At 48.7% G+C, this 20,259-nt stretch overlaps 1 protein-coding gene across 7 annotated transcripts in view; it reads left to right on the forward strand.

Annotated features, from left to right (window-relative positions):
- MSI2 (musashi RNA binding protein 2) overlaps positions 1-20,259 on the forward strand; it is a 387,607-nt gene that overhangs the window by 124,484 nt on the left and 242,864 nt on the right. For all 7 annotated transcript variants that reach the window (XR_009347802.1, XM_059147472.1, XM_059147469.1 and 4 more), the window contains exon 6: positions 8,532-8,624. Coding sequence is in view for 6 of the 7 variants with exons in the window: in XM_059147472.1 (XP_059003455.1) it covers positions 8,532-8,624 (93 nt within the window). In the remaining variant the exon portion in view is untranslated. The remainder of the gene's footprint in view (positions 1-8,531; positions 8,625-20,259) is intronic.

A 20,259-nucleotide genomic window follows, 5' to 3' on the forward strand; every position in this document is an offset into this window, starting at 1 on the left:
CGGTTATATTTATAATTAGTTTCCTCTGAAGTTAAATTAATTTCTGCAGTTGGCAACATCAAATATTGTTACACCTTTGTCCAGTGGTCAACCAGGGGCAGAAGCAGAGCACGTGGATGTAGCTGGTGGATACAGTAGCAGGCAAAAGCATGCTTTCTGGGACATGTGGGTTTATTTTTAAACCCTTTTTGCATACAGACTCTCTATTTAGGGATCTTTTTGGCCTGTCATGGAAAAAAAAAAAAAAAAAAAAAAACCTACAACAGCTTTATTGAGATGTAATTCACGTGCCATACAGCTTACCCATTTAAGGGTGCAGGTCAGTGGTTTTTAGAATATTCCCGGATACATGCATCATCTCCACAGTCCATCGTAGAGCGTATTCAGAACCCCCAAAAGAAACCTCCTACTCTTTTGCCATCATGATCCCCACTCCCCCAGCCCTGAGCAACCACTAATCAACTTTCCGTCTCTGCGGCGTTCCCTGTTATGAACCTTCCTGCACATGGAGTCCTGTAGCATGTGTGACCTTTTATGATGGGCTTCTCTCACTTAGCATAATGTCTTTGAGGCTTATCCATGTTGCAGCATATGTCCATATTTTGTTCCTTTTTGTGGCTGGATCATACTCCCTTCCACAGATCATATTGCACTTAATTTATCTGTTCATCCTTGCTGGGCATTTGAGTGGTTCCATTTTTTTACTCCTACGAACTGCAACGAACATGTTGTGTGAGGCTTTGGGTGGACAGATGGGTGTGTCCTGGGTGGTACGCACTGGGAGTGGACCTGTCTGTTGGTCACCTAGTAACCCCTGTGTAATCGTCTGAGGGACAGTGTCATTTTACGTCCATCCCCACCAGCAGCGTCTGGCCTGTCATTTCTGCATCTTAGCATCAGACTTGCTCGTCCTGGTGCCCTGTCCTCTCCCGTGGCCCCGCTGCACTTTTCCGCTGGGAAGAAAGAAGACCACCTTAGACACAAAGGAAGGTGTGAGACACTTGAGTGAATAGAAGGAGGGAGATTTTGACGCTGTCTCTTCTCACTCTGGTGCAGTGAGACATCAGACACATACCATCTCCGAGTCTCCATTTCCTTGATTGTGGGAGAGAGGCTGAGACCTGACCTGGGATTGACAGGAGGCAGAGTAAGGCAGCTCGTGAGGGGGTGCGCAGTGAGAGCAGAGCATTCTGAGCACCAAGGGAGACGCAGGAGACCCCGGTCTCCTCCCGGCCGCTTGGGTTGTGTCTTGTAGGCACCTGTTTGTGAGCCCTGGTCCCCACTTGTAGGAAGTGGTATACCAGGGTGATCTGGACTCTGTGGGCAACACTGGGCAGCGTTTGGGACGCTCCCTCATCTCCCAATAGGTATCGCCTTACCTTCTGGGGCAGAGACTTGCCCCTGTGGCCCCCTAAGGCGGGTATGCGCGTGATGAGCGTGGGCTGCCTTCCTTGGGAGGGTAGATTCGGACCGTCCCATGTGGGAGCAGTGTTCTCCTCCTCCATGATGGCGGGGGCCTCCATGTGGACTTCTGCTCCACGGTCACCAAGAAAAGGTGAGGCGAGGGCTGTCATGTCGTAGGGCTCCTGGCCCAGGTAGGTCTTCATATTGGTTTCTTTTTTTTTTTTTTTTTTTTTTTTTTAAGATTTTTATTTATTTACTTGACAGAGAGAAATCACAAGTAGATGGAGAGGCAGGCAGAGAGAGAGGGAAGCAGGCTCCCTGCTGAGCAGAGAGCGCGATGCGGGACTTGATCCCAGGACCCTGAGATCATGACCTGAGCTGAAGGCAGCGGCTTAACCCACTGAGCCACCCAGGCGCCCCTTCATATTGGTTTCTTAACAAATTAAGACAGCCTGCAGGGATTAAAGCTGAGAGATGTCTTCTCTCCCAGTTCGGGAGTCCAGAAGTCTGCAGTGAAGGCATTGGCAGGGCTCATTGCTTCTGGAAACTGTGAGGGAGAAGCCATCCGTGCCTCTCTGCTACCTTCTGGTAGTTGCGGGCAATTCTTGGGGTTCCTTGGTTTGTAGACACATCTCTGCTCCATCTTCACATGGTCTTTTCAGGGGTAGCGTGTGTCCCTTCTCCTCTTGGAGAACCCAGCCATTGGATTTAAGGCCCTCCCTGCACCCAGGATGATTTCATTGCAGGATCCTTACATTTCCAAAGACCTGGGTGGTTGTGAATTTGGGGGGACTCCAGTCAACTTGTTCACTGTGGTCTTTTTCCACATATGATTCTAGAATCATTTGGAGATAATTCTAGTACCTGGGTTCTGTTTTTGTGTGCTCAGTGAGTTTTGCCACTGCGTTCAGATACTGTGGCAGCAAGAGTGGTAGTTTAGAAGCAGGAGGGAAGGGTGGAAACAAAATAGTGGGGGAACATGGGAGTTTTAGAGGGCATGTCCCTCAGAGGAAGCTTCCCTGTGGAACGGGGCTGTGGAGTTCAGGACTTCTGTGACCCTGGTTAGCCCTGCGAGAGCTTCTTTGCCCTACAAAGGCTGGGCTTAATTTTCAGATGCAGGGAACCGACACTTGAATGAAAACACACAGTTTTACCCAAGAATCTGAAGAACAAAGTGTTCACCAGATTCAGAGTCTGAGATGGAATTTACATGGTACCCACGCGCACATCCATTCTCCCTCGTCATTCTGCTTTGCCTTTAACCAGCACATGAGCCATGTTGCTGGGGCTTGACTTTTCCATCTGTAGAATGGGGATGATGGGCAGTCAGGCTTATTGAATCCTGCCCAGCACTAGCATTCTTAACATTTTCCCTGGACTGTCTCCACTTTGGGGCTCCCAGACATGGGAGAGCTTCTGTAAATGAATCAGTGCTCTTGGGCAGTGAAGATGACTCATGTGTGTCACCAAAGGGGGAATCTGAGCTCTTTGCAGGAACGTGGTATTGGCGAAAGCTGACTTAATTTCTCTGGGCTTCTCTCCTACCCATTGAAGACTCTCCAGAGCCACGTCCTACCTTTCCATGCATTTGTCAGGAGGAGAAACATGTTTAGTTATTGTGTGTGTGTGTGTGTGTGTGTTTAAAGATTTTACTTATTTATTTGGCAGAGAGAAACACAGTGAGAGAGGGAACATTAGCAGGGGGAGTAGGAGAGGAAGAAGCAGGCTTCCCGCCGAGCAAGGAGCCAGATGTGGGGCTCGATCCCAGGACCCTGGGATCATGACCTGAGCCGAAGGCAGACACTTAATGACTGAGCCACTCAGGAACCCCATAGTTATTGTTGTTTTATTGTGTGACAACTATTATCTTTAGGACAGAGCTCCTAGAGCTAAGTTCTCCCCATCAGTCTCATTCTTCAAAGTACTTTCTCTTTTCTAATACCTCTGCCTTCTGCTTTCAACACACACACACATGCAGACACATGCACATTCATCTGCTTTATCCTGTTTTATAAAAATACAACCAGCGGCCCCACTCTGAGTGACCCTTTCAGATGCAAACACATTTTTTAAAAGGGATTTTTTTGAAACTTCAAATTAAAAAAAAAAAAGCAGCTCTTTGGTCAGAAGCAGGAAGGTGGGGTGTTCTGGGCAGCTCTGGTTAGCAGCTGGCTTTGGCCAGTTCTTATGGGTAAACAGCAATTTTCCAAACTGGAATGGTTGTTGAGGTTTTCTTTGTGGAGCCAGGAGGTGTGGAGAGCAGTGGTGTTTAGTTAAATTACGGGTCTAGATGCAGAATGTACAGCCGTGATTTGTGAGACCCTGAACCTTCCCAACCCCCTGATGTGCGCGCGCACACACACACACACACACACACACCACTTCCCAGAGTGCCGCCCTAGACTATAAAAGGAAGGGCAAGGGCGTCTGTTCGGAGTGTTTGGAGAGGTGGCTGTCCGCAAGGGTGCTGGGCTCTTGGTGGGTATCTAGTGTCTTAAAGAGTGGAAAGCATTTGCACGAAGTGTTTTCTACAACCCCTCCACCAAAAACTCCATGCAAAGGACATTTAAGCTTATTTTCCTAATGGATTTTGGATGGAGCCTTCTCTGGAACAGATGGATGGCTCTTCCCATTTGGGGGCACGGTGGGGACCGCCTGGGGCTGCCTGAGCCTTTTGGTGTGCAGTGGCCAGCTTCCCTTGCTTTGTGTGGTTAAGTGCTATATGGGCGTGAGGGCTGTGGGTCAGGAAACAGTTACCCAAAGGGCCTGGCGCAGGAAGAAAACACAGGTGGCTCTCTCCACTGTGGGTGGAGAGGACTTTTTATAACACAAAGCACTGTGGAGTCGGGGACCAGCGGTAACGTGTCCTGCTTGCTGTTTCCGAGGTCAGAAGAGGGTTTAAGCTCTGGGGATGCTGGGCAATTCCTGGGGCAAGTAGCAGCCGAGATGGAAGGTTCGGGACTAGAGACTTCTCCCAGACTCACACACATACGCACGCATGCACACAGACATGGACACAGAAAATTTGATAGTATCGGTAAGAATTTGAGGACCTCCAGTGAGTCCTGGGAGCCTGGACATGACAGCTAGCCCTGCCCCTGTCCTGTCCTCGCCAGCAGCCCTGGAGGTGGAAGGAAACAGGGTAGAACGTGTGATTCTAGAGCCTTGTCTGCCTGCCTCCCGTATTCCTCTTCAGAATGCAAGTCATCAAGCCCTGCACCGTCCATCTAGCGGTGATAGCATCAGGATTCCCAAAGTAACCCTTCCCACCCATTTCCTCCAGTGTGCCCCTGGTGTGTAGAGCCCTGTTGCCCTCTGGCCTTACTCTCCTCTCTCAAAGCCAGGACACTGTTGGGCAGCTAACTGAGTGTTGCACATCTTCCCACTGGCCTTCTCATGGCTGGAAGTTTTTTTTTTTTTTTAAAGATTTTATTTATTTATTTGACAGACAGAGATCACAAGCAGGCACAGAGGCAGGCAGAGAGAGAGGAAGGGAAGCAGGCTCCCCGCTAAGCAGAGAGCCCGATGGGGGCCTCGATCTCAGGACCCTGGGATCATGACCTGAACCGAAGGCAGAGGCTTAACCCACTGAGCTACCCAGGTGCCCATGTCTGGAAGGTTTTGATTAAACCAGTTTCCTTTTAGTGTTTGCCGAAGAGTGGGATCACTGTATCTGAGCCCGTTTCTGGAGAGGATGTTTTAGTAAGCTGGGCTCTTCAGCATAGTGTCTGGAGCCTGGGATTTCTCATCCTTCTAAAAAAAAAAAAAAAAAAAAAAAGCACTTTACAGACTTTTTGGGGACTGTGTAGATTTATGGCTGGCTGGCTGCCCCAGTGTTTAAGCTCTGGCTTGATAGGTTTATGGCTGTTGAGCAACTGTAGAGAGTTGTAAGGGGGGGGGTCTTTCCATTTAACCAGTTACTGGGGAATGAACATTCTGTTGAGTTCTGTTATCTGGGACAAAGACACGTTACTCATTTAAGTTCCTGGGTCCGTGTGAACATTTAGAATATAAATAGAGTCTGCTCTATACCCACCTGTCTCTAAAACAATGTATAAATGGCACCATAGGGTTCATCTTATAGAATGCTGCTCCAGAGTTTAAGTTGAGAATTCCACTAATGCATGTTTGTGGATCACAGTAGCGTGTCTTCATAGATATTTAATTACTTGGCTGGGTTTAAAAAAAAAAAAAAAGGAGTGAGAAATCTGAAATGAAACTATTGGGAGTCTTTGCCCATCTGAAATCATGTAGAGATGCAGGAAAGTGGTTTTGAAATTACAGTGGAAGAGAACGGGGCACCCAGACTAGATTTATCAAAGATTTTTGTGTGAAATATCTTTCTGTCACACATTTATTCTGAGCTTGAAGGATGAATGTAGTAATTGACTTTGGATTCGGTTACGGTGACCACTTACCTAGCATCTGCCTGGTGTCCTGCTAGACACTTTGGCATATGTTGTTTAATTTAGTCCTAATAGGAGCCTAGCGTGGTAGGCTAATTATTATATCTCCATTTTATAGTGGATTAAATTCTACATTGTATTGGAATGTAGACTCTAATACCTAGCACTTAACGTATCTGTTGAATGAATGCCATTAGGAAAGTTAGGGTAGTAAAATTTGGCAGTCAAGGGAGTGTCGGGAGAGATTGAAATCTGGAGAGGGACTGGTGGAGTTTCATGGGAAGGTGACCTTGTCCTCCAGAGGGACTTACGGAAGGGCTGAGAAGGGAGATGGACAATAAGGAGCAGAATAAGATGCCCACTGGTTAATGAGAGGTTCTTGGAGTTGGCACTGTAGATGCTGGTGTGATTTTTGTAGCATGTTCCCACGTCCATGATCTCAATCTCCTCTCCCATTCATCTGAAAAGAGACGAAAAGTGGTAAATCACAGCTTTAATAATCACTGCATGCCTCTCAGAGCCCATAGGAAGTGTGCAGAATTGCTAGCACAATGTCCTAGTAAAATCATGCAGCAAGCCTCTAGGTGGGGCTCCGTCAGTGGGCTGTGGTGGCACGTGTCCCTCCCGGAAGCTGCCAAGCCAAAGCCGGAGCTCCTTGAAGTCTGGGAGCCTCTTTCTGTTCACGGCCATCGTGAGTCCTGATTGATGGGAGTTGGGGGTTAGTTGGGACCGATGCACCCATCTGGGACTGTGCAGTGCAGAGCATGGGGCCGGACCTCAGGGCAGCGCTCCTCAGCAGAGCCCACCCGTCCCCACCCAGGGGGCTCTCAGCCAGGGTGCTCCTCGGAGAGGTGGCTTGGTCACCACTCTGTTCCCTCAGCCAGGGTGTCTCAGCCTGGGGGACAGTGGGGATCCTGGCAGCCACAGCCCCTGTATTTAGGCCTCCCACATCGAATTGTCATGGACTCAAATGACATTGTGTGTGTGTGTGTGTGTGTGTGTGTGTGTCTAACATTCTCGGCATCATCTTATTCACTTATTTTTGGGATTTCAGTCATGCTTTTATTTACATGTTCTCATAAAACATTTCCCCTCAGTTTTACTGAGGTGTGAATTGACAAAATTATGAGATATTTAAAGTGTACAAACATTATGATTTGCTAGATACGTACTTCGTGACAGTTTCTCTTGTCAGGTTAAGACTTTGGGCTTTTATTATGTGCAGCCAAATAGGTAAGACCCTGTTCTTATTTAACATTTAAATAAAATTTTTCTTAGTAGCACATTAAAAAACAAACAAACAAACAAACAAACAAAAAAAAAAAAACCCAAACTGAAACACACACACAGCCTAGACTCAGTGTTCAGAATAAGATTTATTTTCTTGTTTCACTTTTGGCTCCCGCCCAGGATGTTCGTTTCTGTCTCTGAACTGTTTGTGTCATTTGCTTTGGAACTGTTGGGATTCTGAAACTTGACCACAGCCATTCATTCTTCCCATTGGAGAAGACACTGGGGTCCCACTGGGGTGGGATTCTCTGTGCCTGGTGCATACTTGGCATTGTGGAGGGAGGAAACCGAGAGGAATCAGGAACTCAGTGTCTGGGGAGGAAGTAAGAAAGACAGGATCATCCATGACTTCTGCACTGGGTGGGAAGAAGTGGGTGCCAGGACAGGCTGGTGGGTATGGTGTTAGGGTTTCAGAAGAGGGGGGGACAGCTTCTGGACGTGGCTACGGCATAGATAACTTGTGTTTTAGGAGAAGGTCGTTGGATCTTGAGGGATGGTTACGACTTGGTGTGGGAGATCTAGGCACAGAGAGGCATTCTCAGGAGAAGGGCTTGTATGGATGAAGGGGCGGATCCTGGGGGCTTAGCAGGGCTTGACTGAGTGTAGAGTGAGTCAGGGCGAATGGTGAGGAATCAAAAGGGGAAGGAGAATGAGGTCCGAGCTCCAAGAGTGGCCCCTGTGGGCAGGGCTGGCGTCTGTCAGCTCAGTGTAGACAGCCCATCCATATGTTTGCATGATGTGTGAGTTTCTTTTTCCTCCTTTCCTTTCCTTTCTTTCCTTCCTTCCTTCCTTCTTTCTTTCTTTCTTTTTTAAAAAAGATTTATTTATTTATTTGACAGAGAGAGAGAGAGAGAGAGAGAGATACCACAAGCAGGCAGAGAGGCAGGCAGCAGACGGGGGCAGGGGGGAAAGCAGGCTCCCCGCTGAGCAGAGAGCCCAATGTGGGGCTCGATCCCAGGACCCTGAGATCATGACCTGAGCCGAAGGCAGAGGCTTAACCCACTGAGCCACCCAAGCGTCCATGTGTGAGTTTCTTATTGACAAATTTTATGGTACTTTCTGGGCAGCAGATTTTTATGCACATGATTCTGTTCTGTTCACATCTCTTAGGTTTAGAATAGCTTTGATGTGCCACTTTTCTCTTTGTGCCAGAAATCAGAATGAACCTGTGTATGGTGGCTGAGAGGTTCTGAAGTCCGCTCTGTGTCTGTATGAAACCCAGGCTTGCAGGTTGTGGCCTGAAGGCCCGAGATCTCCAGCGTGGCTGTCTCCAGCGCTCTGAGATGTCTAAAAGGCCCACGCTGTACAGCTCGAATTTATCTGAAATTGCCTTCCTAGAGGAACGTGGAGAGCGGCTTGTTTCCACGCCTTCGTGAGCGTTGCTTCAGATAACCTGGTTAACCCGTGTCCTCCTCTTGTCATTTCTTGCAGATGGTCACGAGAACAAAGAAAATATTTGTAGGCGGATTATCTGCGAACACGGTGGTGGAAGACGTGAAGCAGTACTTCGAACAGTTCGGCAAGGTAAGCGGCACGTGGGGCTGGTGGCCGCCGCGGCCCCTCCGTCTGCCGCAGCTGCGTCCTCAAGAACCTTGTCCTTGCCCTGGGTCGTCGAGATCTAAGTGAAATCTGTCAGGAGCTGCTGTGGGAGTCCAGCTTGTGGTCGGCGTGGTGCCGCACGTGCCTGCAGGAGCAGACAGAGTGGCCTTTCAGTGTGATGTCGCTGGCGTTTGCTGGCCATGTGGGGTCTGGGCTGGGAGCCGGTGGTGCTGGTGGCAGCGGCTGGGGAGGGACGTGGGGCTGTGACTCATAGGACAGGAGCTCCCGCAGAAGCTGCTAGAGGGCTGTGAGTTGGTGCTGGGCGGCATTCTGTGCCTTTCTGGAAAGAACATTAAGAGAGGAGACTCCCTGGGGTCCTGTGCTGTTCAGCCTTCCCCTGTCAGATGCCCAAGGAGACTCGGGGAAGATGCTGGGCCTGTACCTGTCAGTGTGTGGGAAACAGGAGTAAAATGATCCCCTGGGCTCTGTTGCTGAACCAGCCTGGGAGCAACACAGAATACATCCCATCAGCCAGGAACCGGAGTGGGAATATGTAGGGGGACAGACACAGTCAGCAGATGGACAGACAGGATATGCCACTGTGGGCAATGTGCTTAATTCAGCCTCTCTCTAACTGGTGAGGAGCTGGTGCCTTGGAAAGCAGGGTTCCTCTGATGGCTGCATGGTCCCTGACTCTGACAGGGCAGCTTGGGGCGGGGAGACTGGCCTTTTGGGCCTTGTGTGGTACCCCTCCTCTGGCTGCCGTGTCCCAGGAGGCTGGCAGCTGGTTGGCCGCGGTGGCCCTCTGCTTCCTGTCTTCAAGTCGCTGTAGATGTTGTCCTGGGAGTCCAGGTCCAGGTGTGCGAAGGTCCCCCTTGCACAGGTCCACATCCCTGCTGCTGTCGGGCTGATATGGTGGCAGTGGGGGGGAGGGGGTGGGATCAGATGACACTGCACCTGTTCTGAGCTCTGTCACTCATGTCGCCCCTGGTGACAGCTATTTTGCTGGGCCTGGGTGGTACTGGCACTGCTGCCCACTGCCTGGCCTGAAGCCTCTGTGCTTTTATTTGTTTGCTCAAGATGATGGGCAGCTCAGACCTCATCCCTGGGTGTGTCGAGTTGTAAGCCGTGATGAGGGCCATGATCACTATGTAGCTTCAAAACGGAGATTTTTCCCATCTGTGGTCATCTCCAATTTCTGTATGGATGGAAGACATGCAACAAAGAGAGACCAGGCTCCTCCAGCCGGGCTTGGCATTCAGCATGGCACTTCACTGCCCTTCCGGGTCGCTTAGGAAAAATGCCATCCCCATGGCACTGTCTTGCATTGCCAGTTGGGGGTGACTCATTCTGGCCGTTTTTGCAGAACTGCTTAGTATGTCGGTGACCATGTACTTCTCTTTAAGACTCGCTCAAAGCACGGGTAGGGGGCGTGGGGGGTTTGGTCCCCCACCCAGCCCCACCCTGCCTGTGGGGAGAGACTGGAAATAATCACAGGAGAAAGGCCCAGCTTGTGTCATGGAAGGCTGGCAAGTGTGAGCCCCCTTGCTACAGTTCTGCCTCTTAAACAAGGCCAGGAGCAAACATGAGGTGGGGTTTCTTTTCTGAGCCATAAACTGGAATCTTGTGGTCCTGTTTGTGGGTATCAGGGAAGTTGGGCTGTTAGAATATTTCGGACAGGCTGGCATCTGCCGGACCTGTGCTTGCTCCCACCTCCATGCTTCTGTCTATTTGTCTCTCGTTCTCCCTTTCTCTTTCTGTCTTTTTCCATTAGCACTTACAGCTGGGAGCCGGTGAGCCAACCGTGGGAAGATCTGCCAGCTTCGGCGGGGCCCAGGGCTGCAGCCATCCCGGCTCTGAGAAGAGTTGTCCCCTTGTCAGGGAGGTAGTCACAGCCAGTCTTCCCTGGTGTGGCCCGCGCTGGGGCTGAAGCTGCTCGGTTAATTTAGCAGTAACATTTGTAGATTCCAGCAGGACATGTAAACTTATCAGAAGTTTTATTAAAGGACTAAGGAGGCTTTTGAATGTATCAAAACCATAATACACTTCTTAGGGCTTGTTTTGTGCATGTGCTCGGTGCGTTGTCTGGTTCTGTCTTCAGAGGGTTTATTCCTCCTTGTGCTGGTGGATGGTGTCATGTCTGTGCCCCTTTGGCAGGGCCCACCACCTCTCAGGATTCTGGTGTAATTCACTTGGAACCAGAGCCATCAAAAGAGAGGAAACGTGGGGCGCCTGAGTGGTTCAGTGGGTTAAATCCTCTGCCTTCGGCTCAGGTCATGGTCTCAGGGTCCTGGGATCAAGCCCCGCATCAGGCTTTTTGCTCAGTGGGGAGCCTGCTTCCCTCTCTGTCTCTCTTTGCCTCTCTGCCTACTTATGATCTCTGTCAAATGAATTAAAAAAATTAAAAAAAAAAAAAAAAAAGAGAGACGTGCTGTGAAGCCCTAAGGCAGTCTCAGCCCAGTGACGCATCAGCAGACTGCCTCTAGGCTTCAGCAGTTTATATTCTGGTTGAAGAAAACGGAACGCACACACCCCTGTGTCAGCTAGACTCACGTACTTGTACACATTCTCATCTGGAAAGTCGTTGGGGGCCCTTTTTGGTTGGTTAACAGCGAGTTAGCAAGGGGGAATTTTATTAGTGACTACGTACTGCGTGAAGTCCAGGGCCAGGCCATTGACTTGTATTATCTTATTTAATTCTTCTCCAGGAGGCTGGTGGGGGTCTTGCATTGTTTTTGCAGCGTGTTAAATGGAGTCTAGGTGGGATTGAGTCTTTGACTTGGGGTCAACCCCTCCCCCCACTGTGAAAGGTAGAGCTGGATGCAGGCTTCCCTTCCAGGCTTGTCTGATACCAGAATCTGAACTCTGGGCCCTGTGGCAGCCCCGGATCAGTCTACACAATGGGCTTAGGGTGGGGAGGGTGCAAAAGAAAGGAAGAGACTGTGTTGGTCCACAGGCCAGGTCAGTGCTGGGAATAGACATAGATTGCCTCATTTCATCTGCATGGCGGATTTGGGTGTCATCCGGCCCTTTGACAGAGGTGAGCATTACGGGTCAGGGAGGTTAAGTCTCAAGGGAGGTCACCCAGGTAAGGCAGGATAACAGCTAGAATTCAAACCCTACTTCCTCTTCCTCCACTTCCAGAACTTTCCATCCTTCCAAGCCCCATTCGGGGTTTGCCACTGGTGTTGGAGGTTTCCCTCGCTGTCATTCCTCTCTCCTCTCACTCTCCCCATTGTGCCTGAGGTGGCAGCTGCTTCAACTGTTTATTTCAGGTGGCAATCAAGATGGGTAAAACTGCTATCATGGGGCTGAGCGAAGGGAGTTTAAATATGTCATTACTGTAAGTGGAGTGGGTGCAGAATGACACACCGAGAACTTTAAATAACTCAAATTGGAAGTTTGTAAACCCTTTTGTGCTTTTCAACCCACCTTCCTCCCAGAAACTTACCCCCACCCCCCTGGTTAGGGATGCCATTACTTGTTTATATTTAAGATGAGATTATGAAGTGTGGCCATTGGCATAAGGGTTCTGCTCACTTGGATGGCCACCCTTGCCCCTTTGGATAGCTGTTCTGATGCTGTCATTAGAGGAAGGTATGGTAGACGTATTCCAAGCTCTCGTGCTGGGCCTGACTGTGCAGTGACACCACTGTGACCCCTCAACAGGCTACTTCTTTCCTGGCCTTGCTTTCTCCTCTAAGGGAAGGAATTGGAAAAGGTTGTAAAGGGTCAGATAGTAAACATTTTTGGCTTTATGGAGCGTATGGTCTCCATCATAACTGTCTGCTTTTGTATGGAGGAAGCAGCTATGGCATAGCCATAATTAGATGTGTCTGTGTTCCATAAAACTTTATTTATAAATACAGGTGGTGGGCCACATTTGTCCTGGGGGCCATGATTTGCCAGCCCTTGGACTAGGTTATTTCTGAAGTTGGTTTCAAGCTTGCAAATTCAATAATCTAAAAAGTACGTTTAAACATACAGGGGCACCTGGGTGGCCCATTCGGTTCGGCGTCTGCTTTTGGCTCAGGTCATGATCCCAGGGTTCCTGGGATTGAGCCCCACATTGGGCTCCCTGCTCAGCAGGGAGTCTGCTTCTCCCTCTCCCTCTGCCCCTCCCCCTGCTCATACATGGTTTCTCTCTCTTGTCTCTCTCAAATAAATAAATAAAATCTTCAAAAAAATAAATAAACTTGGATAGGTGGATATATGGATAGATGGGTACCTAAGGTATCCATAGACTATAACCAGAACAAGATATTATCAATAGTAGTAGGCATGATATAATAAGTGAAACCGTGCTAACAGTGGTAGAGTTAGTTTCTGGACTGCATGATGCTGGAACAGCAAAGGGATTCTCTATTTGGAAAAAGCTGCTATTTATAAACCAGAATCTTCATCCTATGAGTAAGATCCAGGGACCCGTAGAGTATTTCCAACTCCTTATTCCATGTGCTAGATCTGAGTTAATGAAGACTCAAACTTCGTGAAGTTCAGATTTTACTATGCAGATTCTTTTGCTGTGAGTTGGTGTTTCTGACTTGGAGGGATGTGTGGTTTGTGCTGAGCTTTTTGGTGCATTTTAAAGTCCGATTCTCAGGACCGTCAAGCAGGACGGGTGGACTGTCCATCATGTAGATGACTGGACTGATGTGGAGGGAAGGTCCTGAGTCGTCCGAGATCACACAAGCCCATTCTGGGGAGGGCCCAGACAGTCGTTCATTTTTGTACCATCAGGCCTCTTTTCACTGTTTATAAAAACCTCATCTCCTACTTCACCATGTAGCAGCCCCTACACTCTGAGGGAGCCGGTTTTGTTCATTTGTCAAGAATGTCGATGTGCAGGAATTTATTTCGGCACGTCAGGCTCCCTATCGGACGTTATCGGTGCTCACAATTTTCATACGTCCAGGAATGATGTACGCAGACCATTCCAGAAAGTGGCACGAGAGTGATGCTCTGGTAGGCACGTCGGAGGGTTTGCCACCTTGCTCCCCGCATCGCCATCCGGAAGAGCCCAGCTTGGTAATTAACAAGCACTGGGATCAAAGAAGCTCCGTGTGCGTGGGCTTCCTCCTTCTCCCCTTTCGGCCCCTCCTTAAAAGTACCGGTTTCTTAAATTCTCACTTATAGGATTTGGGAGATCAAACAGAGGCCTTTAAACTTAATGAATTCTCGGCTTCGTCCCGGATGGAGCAGTTCTGCACCTTTCAGCTGTTCACCTCGATGACAGGGCTGTTCAGTGCCGAGCTCACTAGGTAATTCTCACTTTATAGAACTCCTGTGAAAGCAAAGCAGCCCGCATCTGGAGGCTTCCAATTATACTTCACATGGTGAACTGTGTAATTAGTTTGGAAGACTTGCGCTCAGTCGTTGGTTTATCCTAATCGGCTTTGGCTTTCCCCACCAACAAAGTGAGCTTATTTTGCTAAGCTGAAACGACTCTGCACCCTTTGTTCCAGCCTTTTATTGTCTCATTCCTTTCATTCTGTTTTACTGCCAAAGTTCTGTTTCATTAGGCCTACAAGTCATTTCCAATTCAGTGGGCTGCTACAATCCGGCCTTTATCACTGGCTGCCCTGGTTCCCATGTCCCTTCTGGGCCAGTGCCCGAGTTTGCGGTTTGACATGAGGGCTTTAACCCCTTCCTGGGCCAGCCCCTCGCTGTGGTGGCTGGCAGGAGGAGGCCTTCAAGGAAACGGGGTCTGGAGAGTTAGAGCTCTTTAGGTCCCATCAAAGGGAGCCCCCCCATGGAAGTGAGGTGGATAGAGTCCTCTGAAGGCCTTTTGTTGGAGTGGGTTTGTGTGGGGGCCTCCAAACGTGAACTTGAGCTACAGAGAATGGTGCTGGAAGGCTTCTGGAGGAAAGAAAAAAATTGAAAATAAGAATGAATTGGCGTTTTAATATGGTGGGATCTTTTCATGTATCCAGCCCGGGTGTGGGATGATTGGAGGGTGCGCAGGAAGGACGTGTTTGACACCAATGACTTCCTCGCTCCGGGTTGTATGTGCAGGTGGGGTGCTTGTGGCCGCTGCCCAGATTGTCCTTTTGATACTGCATGCGAGAGGAGAGGAAGCTCTAGCATAAAAATATTAGAAAGCCTTTGAAATTTGAAAGGCAAACGTTTCGGGAGAAAATAAATAAGCAACTTTGCCGTGTTCCTGACGCTGGACTGTGATTCTGAGGTGACGTTTTATCGCTTCCAAATGTGTGTTGTAGATAAATGGGGCTCCGTGCGGTGTGTGGTTTGCTCAGACCAGGCCTGGAAAACAAAAGTTCCCGTGTGTCCTTTGTGGGCACCAAAGCTCCCAGGAGGCGTTTGTCTTCTGAAGTGGTTTGTCCAGGTGGACTGACTGGAAAGTGGCCAGCGTGTCCACGCCTCGCCTGTCTTCTGCTCGCCTTTGCTCTGGAAAACCTTGATGTTCCTCAGACCTTCTTGAGTTACAGCTGTGGAGTGGACCAGGAAGGGTCCCCGTTGCTCTTCCCTCCCTGGCTGGCCATGCTGAAGGCTACTTTTGTGTTCAGTTTTCTTCCTGTAATAACCCAGAACAAGGCCAACACTGTCCTCATGTTTTATTAATTCTCTGTCTGGTTTGTGTCAGTCTCTCCCTTCGGAAGTGTGTCATTGGGGGGGGGGGGGACTTTATTTGCCCTCTGACCCCTGGGAGAGCTGCTGAGTGCAAAGAGCCTCAGTTAGCCAGAACCTCCCTTGTCTGTTTGCCTCAGCTTCCCAGACCAGGTGGCAGCAAGCAGACAAGCAGTACCCACAGGTAATGTGATCTCTGGGCTTTGCAGGTAAAGCCTCCTACCACACAAAACAACTTTTGTGTTTTCCTGATGAACTTTTTCCTCCATAGACCAATTTCTGCTACAGCCAGTGGAGTGAGGCATTCCAGAAATTGAGCATTCCAGCCTCACCATCTGACTTCTAAATCCTACCTTTTCTTTTCTTTCCTTTCCTTCCTTCCCCTCCCCTCCCCTCCCCTCCTGCTTAAAAAAAGGACTCCTGAAATAGTAGGTTTCTAGGAAAACTTCACATTTACTTTTTAGTGTATAAAATACAGCCAGCTGTTTGTTGGGCAAGTGCAGCAGACATTATTATTGCTCTGTTAACAATGTTTTTAAAATATACAAATAGCAAAACAGGATGCCTTCTGGGTAGCAAGCTGGGAAAACTTTGAGATTATGCTAATCAAATTCCATGCGTCACATGCCTGGTAGGTAGAGGAACCAGGCCTAAACTTTCTGGCGTGGCTGTTTAACTGTGCTTTCCTAGGATGGTGTAGTTCGATTTAATTTTCTAGCCGGGCCACCACCCCCCCCCCCGCCCCGCCCCCAGAAGCAGAAGGCCCAGGAAGGGGGAGGCCCCCAGGCAGGAAGGAGTTAATGAGCCTGGGAGGGTTGATGGGGAAGGGGTATTAAGCACTCCCACCCGCTCACCTTCTCAGAGCCCTCCCGGCAGGCTCTGAAGACGGCACTCACAATGGAGTTGTTAGCATGAGAAAGAAAGCCTTTCTCCCCCTGGACGGACTTCAGTGGGAACTGCAAGTGTCTGAGAAATCATGGTTCAAGCTTGTGCCAGTGGGTGCAAGGAGTGGTTCTTAGGGAAGAGAAAGCTCAGTTCATTTAGACTTGGCATAGAAATGGAATTCCATTGTTTGGTGGAGTGAACATTGATATGGAGACTCCTACCCACCCCCTACCCCGTGGATTGGATACCCCATTACATGGGTCGTGTATGCTTTTCTTTTCTTTCTTTTTGGTCTCCTCCCCCTCCCCTTTTGTCCTCTGAGAATTAGTCTCTCTGTAGAAGGGCCGGATCCGTCAAGTTACCACCCTCTAAATTTTTACAGCTCTGTATATTCAGACTAGGTATTTGTGAATTAGCGCAAAGTGGTCTGCCAATCGGGGCTTTATTTACATTCGAAGCCATAAGAGGGAGAGCCCCAGAAAAATGTTAATATGCAGGAAGAGGCAGAAGGGTTGAGTTTCTGAATGTTGCTAACCTCACCACTGCCTTTAAAACCAATCATGAGGCACACGGCTGATATTTAATAGCTTTTAGCTGATTATTTTTCTTCTCCTCCTCTTTCTTTTCTATCCAAGTTGACCTGGGTGTACTTGAGCGGAAATGAAGTCATCCAAATGCTGAATTAGAATAATCACAGGCCTCCAAGAATGAAATGGAAGCAGAGATTAAATGGTAGAGGGGAAAGCTGGCATTAATAAGCACCAGGAAAACTTTGCATAAAATAAATAGGAGATTTGATAGATTGAATTTGTATATCCCGTTTCCATTTTCCTCACTGGGAGCTGTCCTCCTAGAGTGGAGTCCCTGGCAAAGAGGGATTTGTTTCGCCACAAGTCCACGTACCTTCCGCTGCCCGGGTGATGGTTCCTCTTCGTGAGGCGTTTGTGTGAGACCAGGACGTCTCCGGGATGGAAGCATCTGAGTGAAGGGGCCCTTACCAGGAAGGGTTGGGTGATTACTTGTTACCCATGCAGGGTCGGGTGGGGGGTGGGTGGGAGGCAGCGCGCTGCAGGCAAACAATGAATGGTATAGACAGATTCCATAGGGAGAAGAGCAGGGCTGGATAAAGGTAGGGTCACTGGCTGTCCTGGTTTGGCTGGGACTGAGAAGTTTCCAGGAACTCAGGGCATACAGACCAGAAACGGGAGGTGGGAAGAGTGGAGATATTTGGCCTGTCATTCCTATAGGGATGAGACCTTCTTGGACCACCTCCAGGAAGATTTAAATATTCCTTCCTCTGTGTTCTAGAATGCTTACTTCAGACCCATTTTACAGTCTCCTTTCCTGATAGCACTCAACCACCGGAGGCAGGAGTCAACAAGTGCTAAGGGAGCAGGCGGCTTATGGAAGGCAGGGCAGACAGATGGACCCGCAGCCCTGCGGCAAGGGACTGCTGGTCATTAACTTGGAGCATACGACCCTTTGGGCTCCTACCTGGGCTCCTATTTGGGGATTACTTCTGCATCTCTTAAAAATAAAAAAAAAATTCTGCCGCATGTCGCAAAAAGTGAGTTCCTTGTAGTTAAAGAGCAAAATAAGGATTTAATTCGATTAGAAAACCCAGCAGAGTGGTATGTTTACAGGAAGTCGGTTTTTTAGGTGGTCTGTCGTTAGAAGATGCAATTTGCGCAATCGGATTAGTTGTAAATTAGAGATTTTTGGTTGTTGAGGTTGCTAACGATCTTTTATGATTGGCAGCTGAGCTAAATATTTTCAGACTTATTGTTTGCAGACTGTTAGTATTTGGGAAGAAAACAAAACAATGTAGGAGACTTTTCACTTCAGGAAACATAACTAAGAGGAAGGGCTGACCAGAGGTGGCCTTCCGGATCTACTGTCACCTTTCTCAGGGAAGGGGAGAAGGCAGGGTGGGCGCAGGTGGAGGCTGCTGGAGGAGGGGTGAGGGACTTGACTTGGCCGATTCTCTAATATGGAAACACACTGTTGTGATATTTGTCTTTTAAAAAGACTACCCCATTTCCTTTATTGATGTATCTGTTTTAGTAGCAAAGAAGCAGGATTTCTTGGTGTCCCAGCTCTTCCTTCCAACTCAGCTGGCATCGGTGCTCAGATTCAACGATTCCTGTTCGCCCACAGCTTTCAAGTGTCTTCTGACCTCTCTGCCCCAGCAGCCCTGGGAGGGAGGAAGATGCTCTCATTTTTAAAGTTAGGAAAGGAGGAGTGGGAGAGGGTAAGCGACCTGCTCCGGACACCGCTGCGGGGTTGCAGTAGGGCCCTAGGTGCAGAGGTCCTGTGTCTGCTGTTCCATCTGAGCTGCTCACGTGGGGTGCCTCCCTCAGGTGGGCTGCCAGGATGGGCATTCGAGGTGCCATCAGGTTACGGTGATTCCTCTCTTGGGAAGCGATGACTTTATGGTGGTTTGCTTCCGACATATTATATTAGAAGAAATGTTATGGCACAGGATGCAAAATTTGCATAATTGTGTTTGAAAAAACCGTGACACTTGGAGACATTTCAGGAGAGCTGCTGGCGGCATTAGCCCCCGTCCCCATTCGTCCTGGGCTGTCCCATAATTTACTTGACCATTAGGAGTACTTGGGTAGAAACATTGTGAATTACTGTTTAGCATAGAGGTTGGCATACTTTTTCGGTAAAGGGCCAGATAATAACTATTTTCGGTTTTGTGGCCCAGATGGTCTCTCACAGCCATTCAACTCTGCCACTGTAGCGTGAATGACGGCAGCCAGAGACAGTATGAAAACAAATGGCCGTGGCTGTGTTCCAATAAAACTTTATTTACAAAAACCAGAAGGCTGCTGGGCTTGGCTCTCAGCTGCAGTTGCCGACCCTCTGGTTTAGCTTAATGCCTGGCAGTAAGGGCATGGAGTTTTTCATACTCGGGCTGTCTGATTCTGATACCAAATCCACCTTACCTGTTCTTTAGCTCCATAACCTTGAGCAGGTTATTTAACTTCTTTCTACCTCCTTTTCTTCATCTGTGGAATAGAAATAAGGATGGTACTTATGCCACAGGATTGACATGATGATTAGATGAACTAATACATAAGGATGCCTGGGTGGCCCAGTTCATGGAGCCACCAACTCTTGGTTTCAGCTCAGATTGTGATCTCAGAGTCACCGGATTGGGCCTGGTGTTGGAACTCCACGTGGTCAACGCAGAACCTGCTTGGGATTCTCTCTTCCTCTCCCTCTGCCCCTCCCACTGATGCACTCTCTTCTCTCTCTAAAACTAAAATAAATAAATCTTAAAAAAAAAAAAAAACGAACTAATACCTGTATCATAAGTTCTTAGCTTTCTTCTAGATACCCAGCAAGTGCTTAATAAATATTAGAAATAGCAGCTCCTGTAACTTTTACCCTCTGAGACCCAGGGTCAGCCTCTGGAATTGCCTCTCTGGTCCTGCCCAGCAGTAGCCATGACCTGAGTGCATGCGTGTGCGTGTGTGCACACACATACACACACAAACATACGCACGCACACATGTACAGGCCCCAGGCTCTGCCTTCTTTCCCATCTGTCTTCCGGGTGGGCTTACCACTCAGTGTGCCCGCCCACCTTGGGGATAACACACGTTGCAAAGTCTTTCCTGGGCCCTCTCGGCCTAAAGATGAAGATTCGGTGTCTCGGAAATGTCCATGGCATGTACCTCCAGTCCTGTCCAGCTACCCTGGTGCTTCCGGTGTGTGGAATCAACTTTGAGTTGCTCTGGCTTTGATGGAAAAGGTTGAACTGATATGGGCCAAAGGAGAATTCTTCTGGTTGGACCCTGCTAGATGAACTCCTTAAACTTGTTTGAATAATTAAATTTGTGTGTGTGTGTGTGTGTGTGTGTGTGTGTGTGTGTGTGTGTGTTGGGGGTAGGACATACAGTCTGGAAATTGGCCCAATATCATTTAGCTGATGTTTATCAAAATATGTTTTTATATATTGATCCATGGATCTGCTTATTGAATTTATTGAGCCTCTTGAAAGAGCTTTTTACATCCTCATTTAGGTTTTCTTTCCTTTTCCTTTTCATGGGATTCTAATAAGCTTGTTTTTCCGGTTTTGAATTTAGAGCAATTAAGGGCTGGGGAGATATTAATAAGCTCGGTGTAAAGAGGA

Source organism: Mustela lutreola, chromosome 15 (assembly GCF_030435805.1).
Source record: "Mustela lutreola isolate mMusLut2 chromosome 15, mMusLut2.pri, whole genome shotgun sequence".
In the NCBI taxonomy this organism is placed as follows: domain Eukaryota; kingdom Metazoa; phylum Chordata; class Mammalia; order Carnivora; family Mustelidae; genus Mustela; species Mustela lutreola.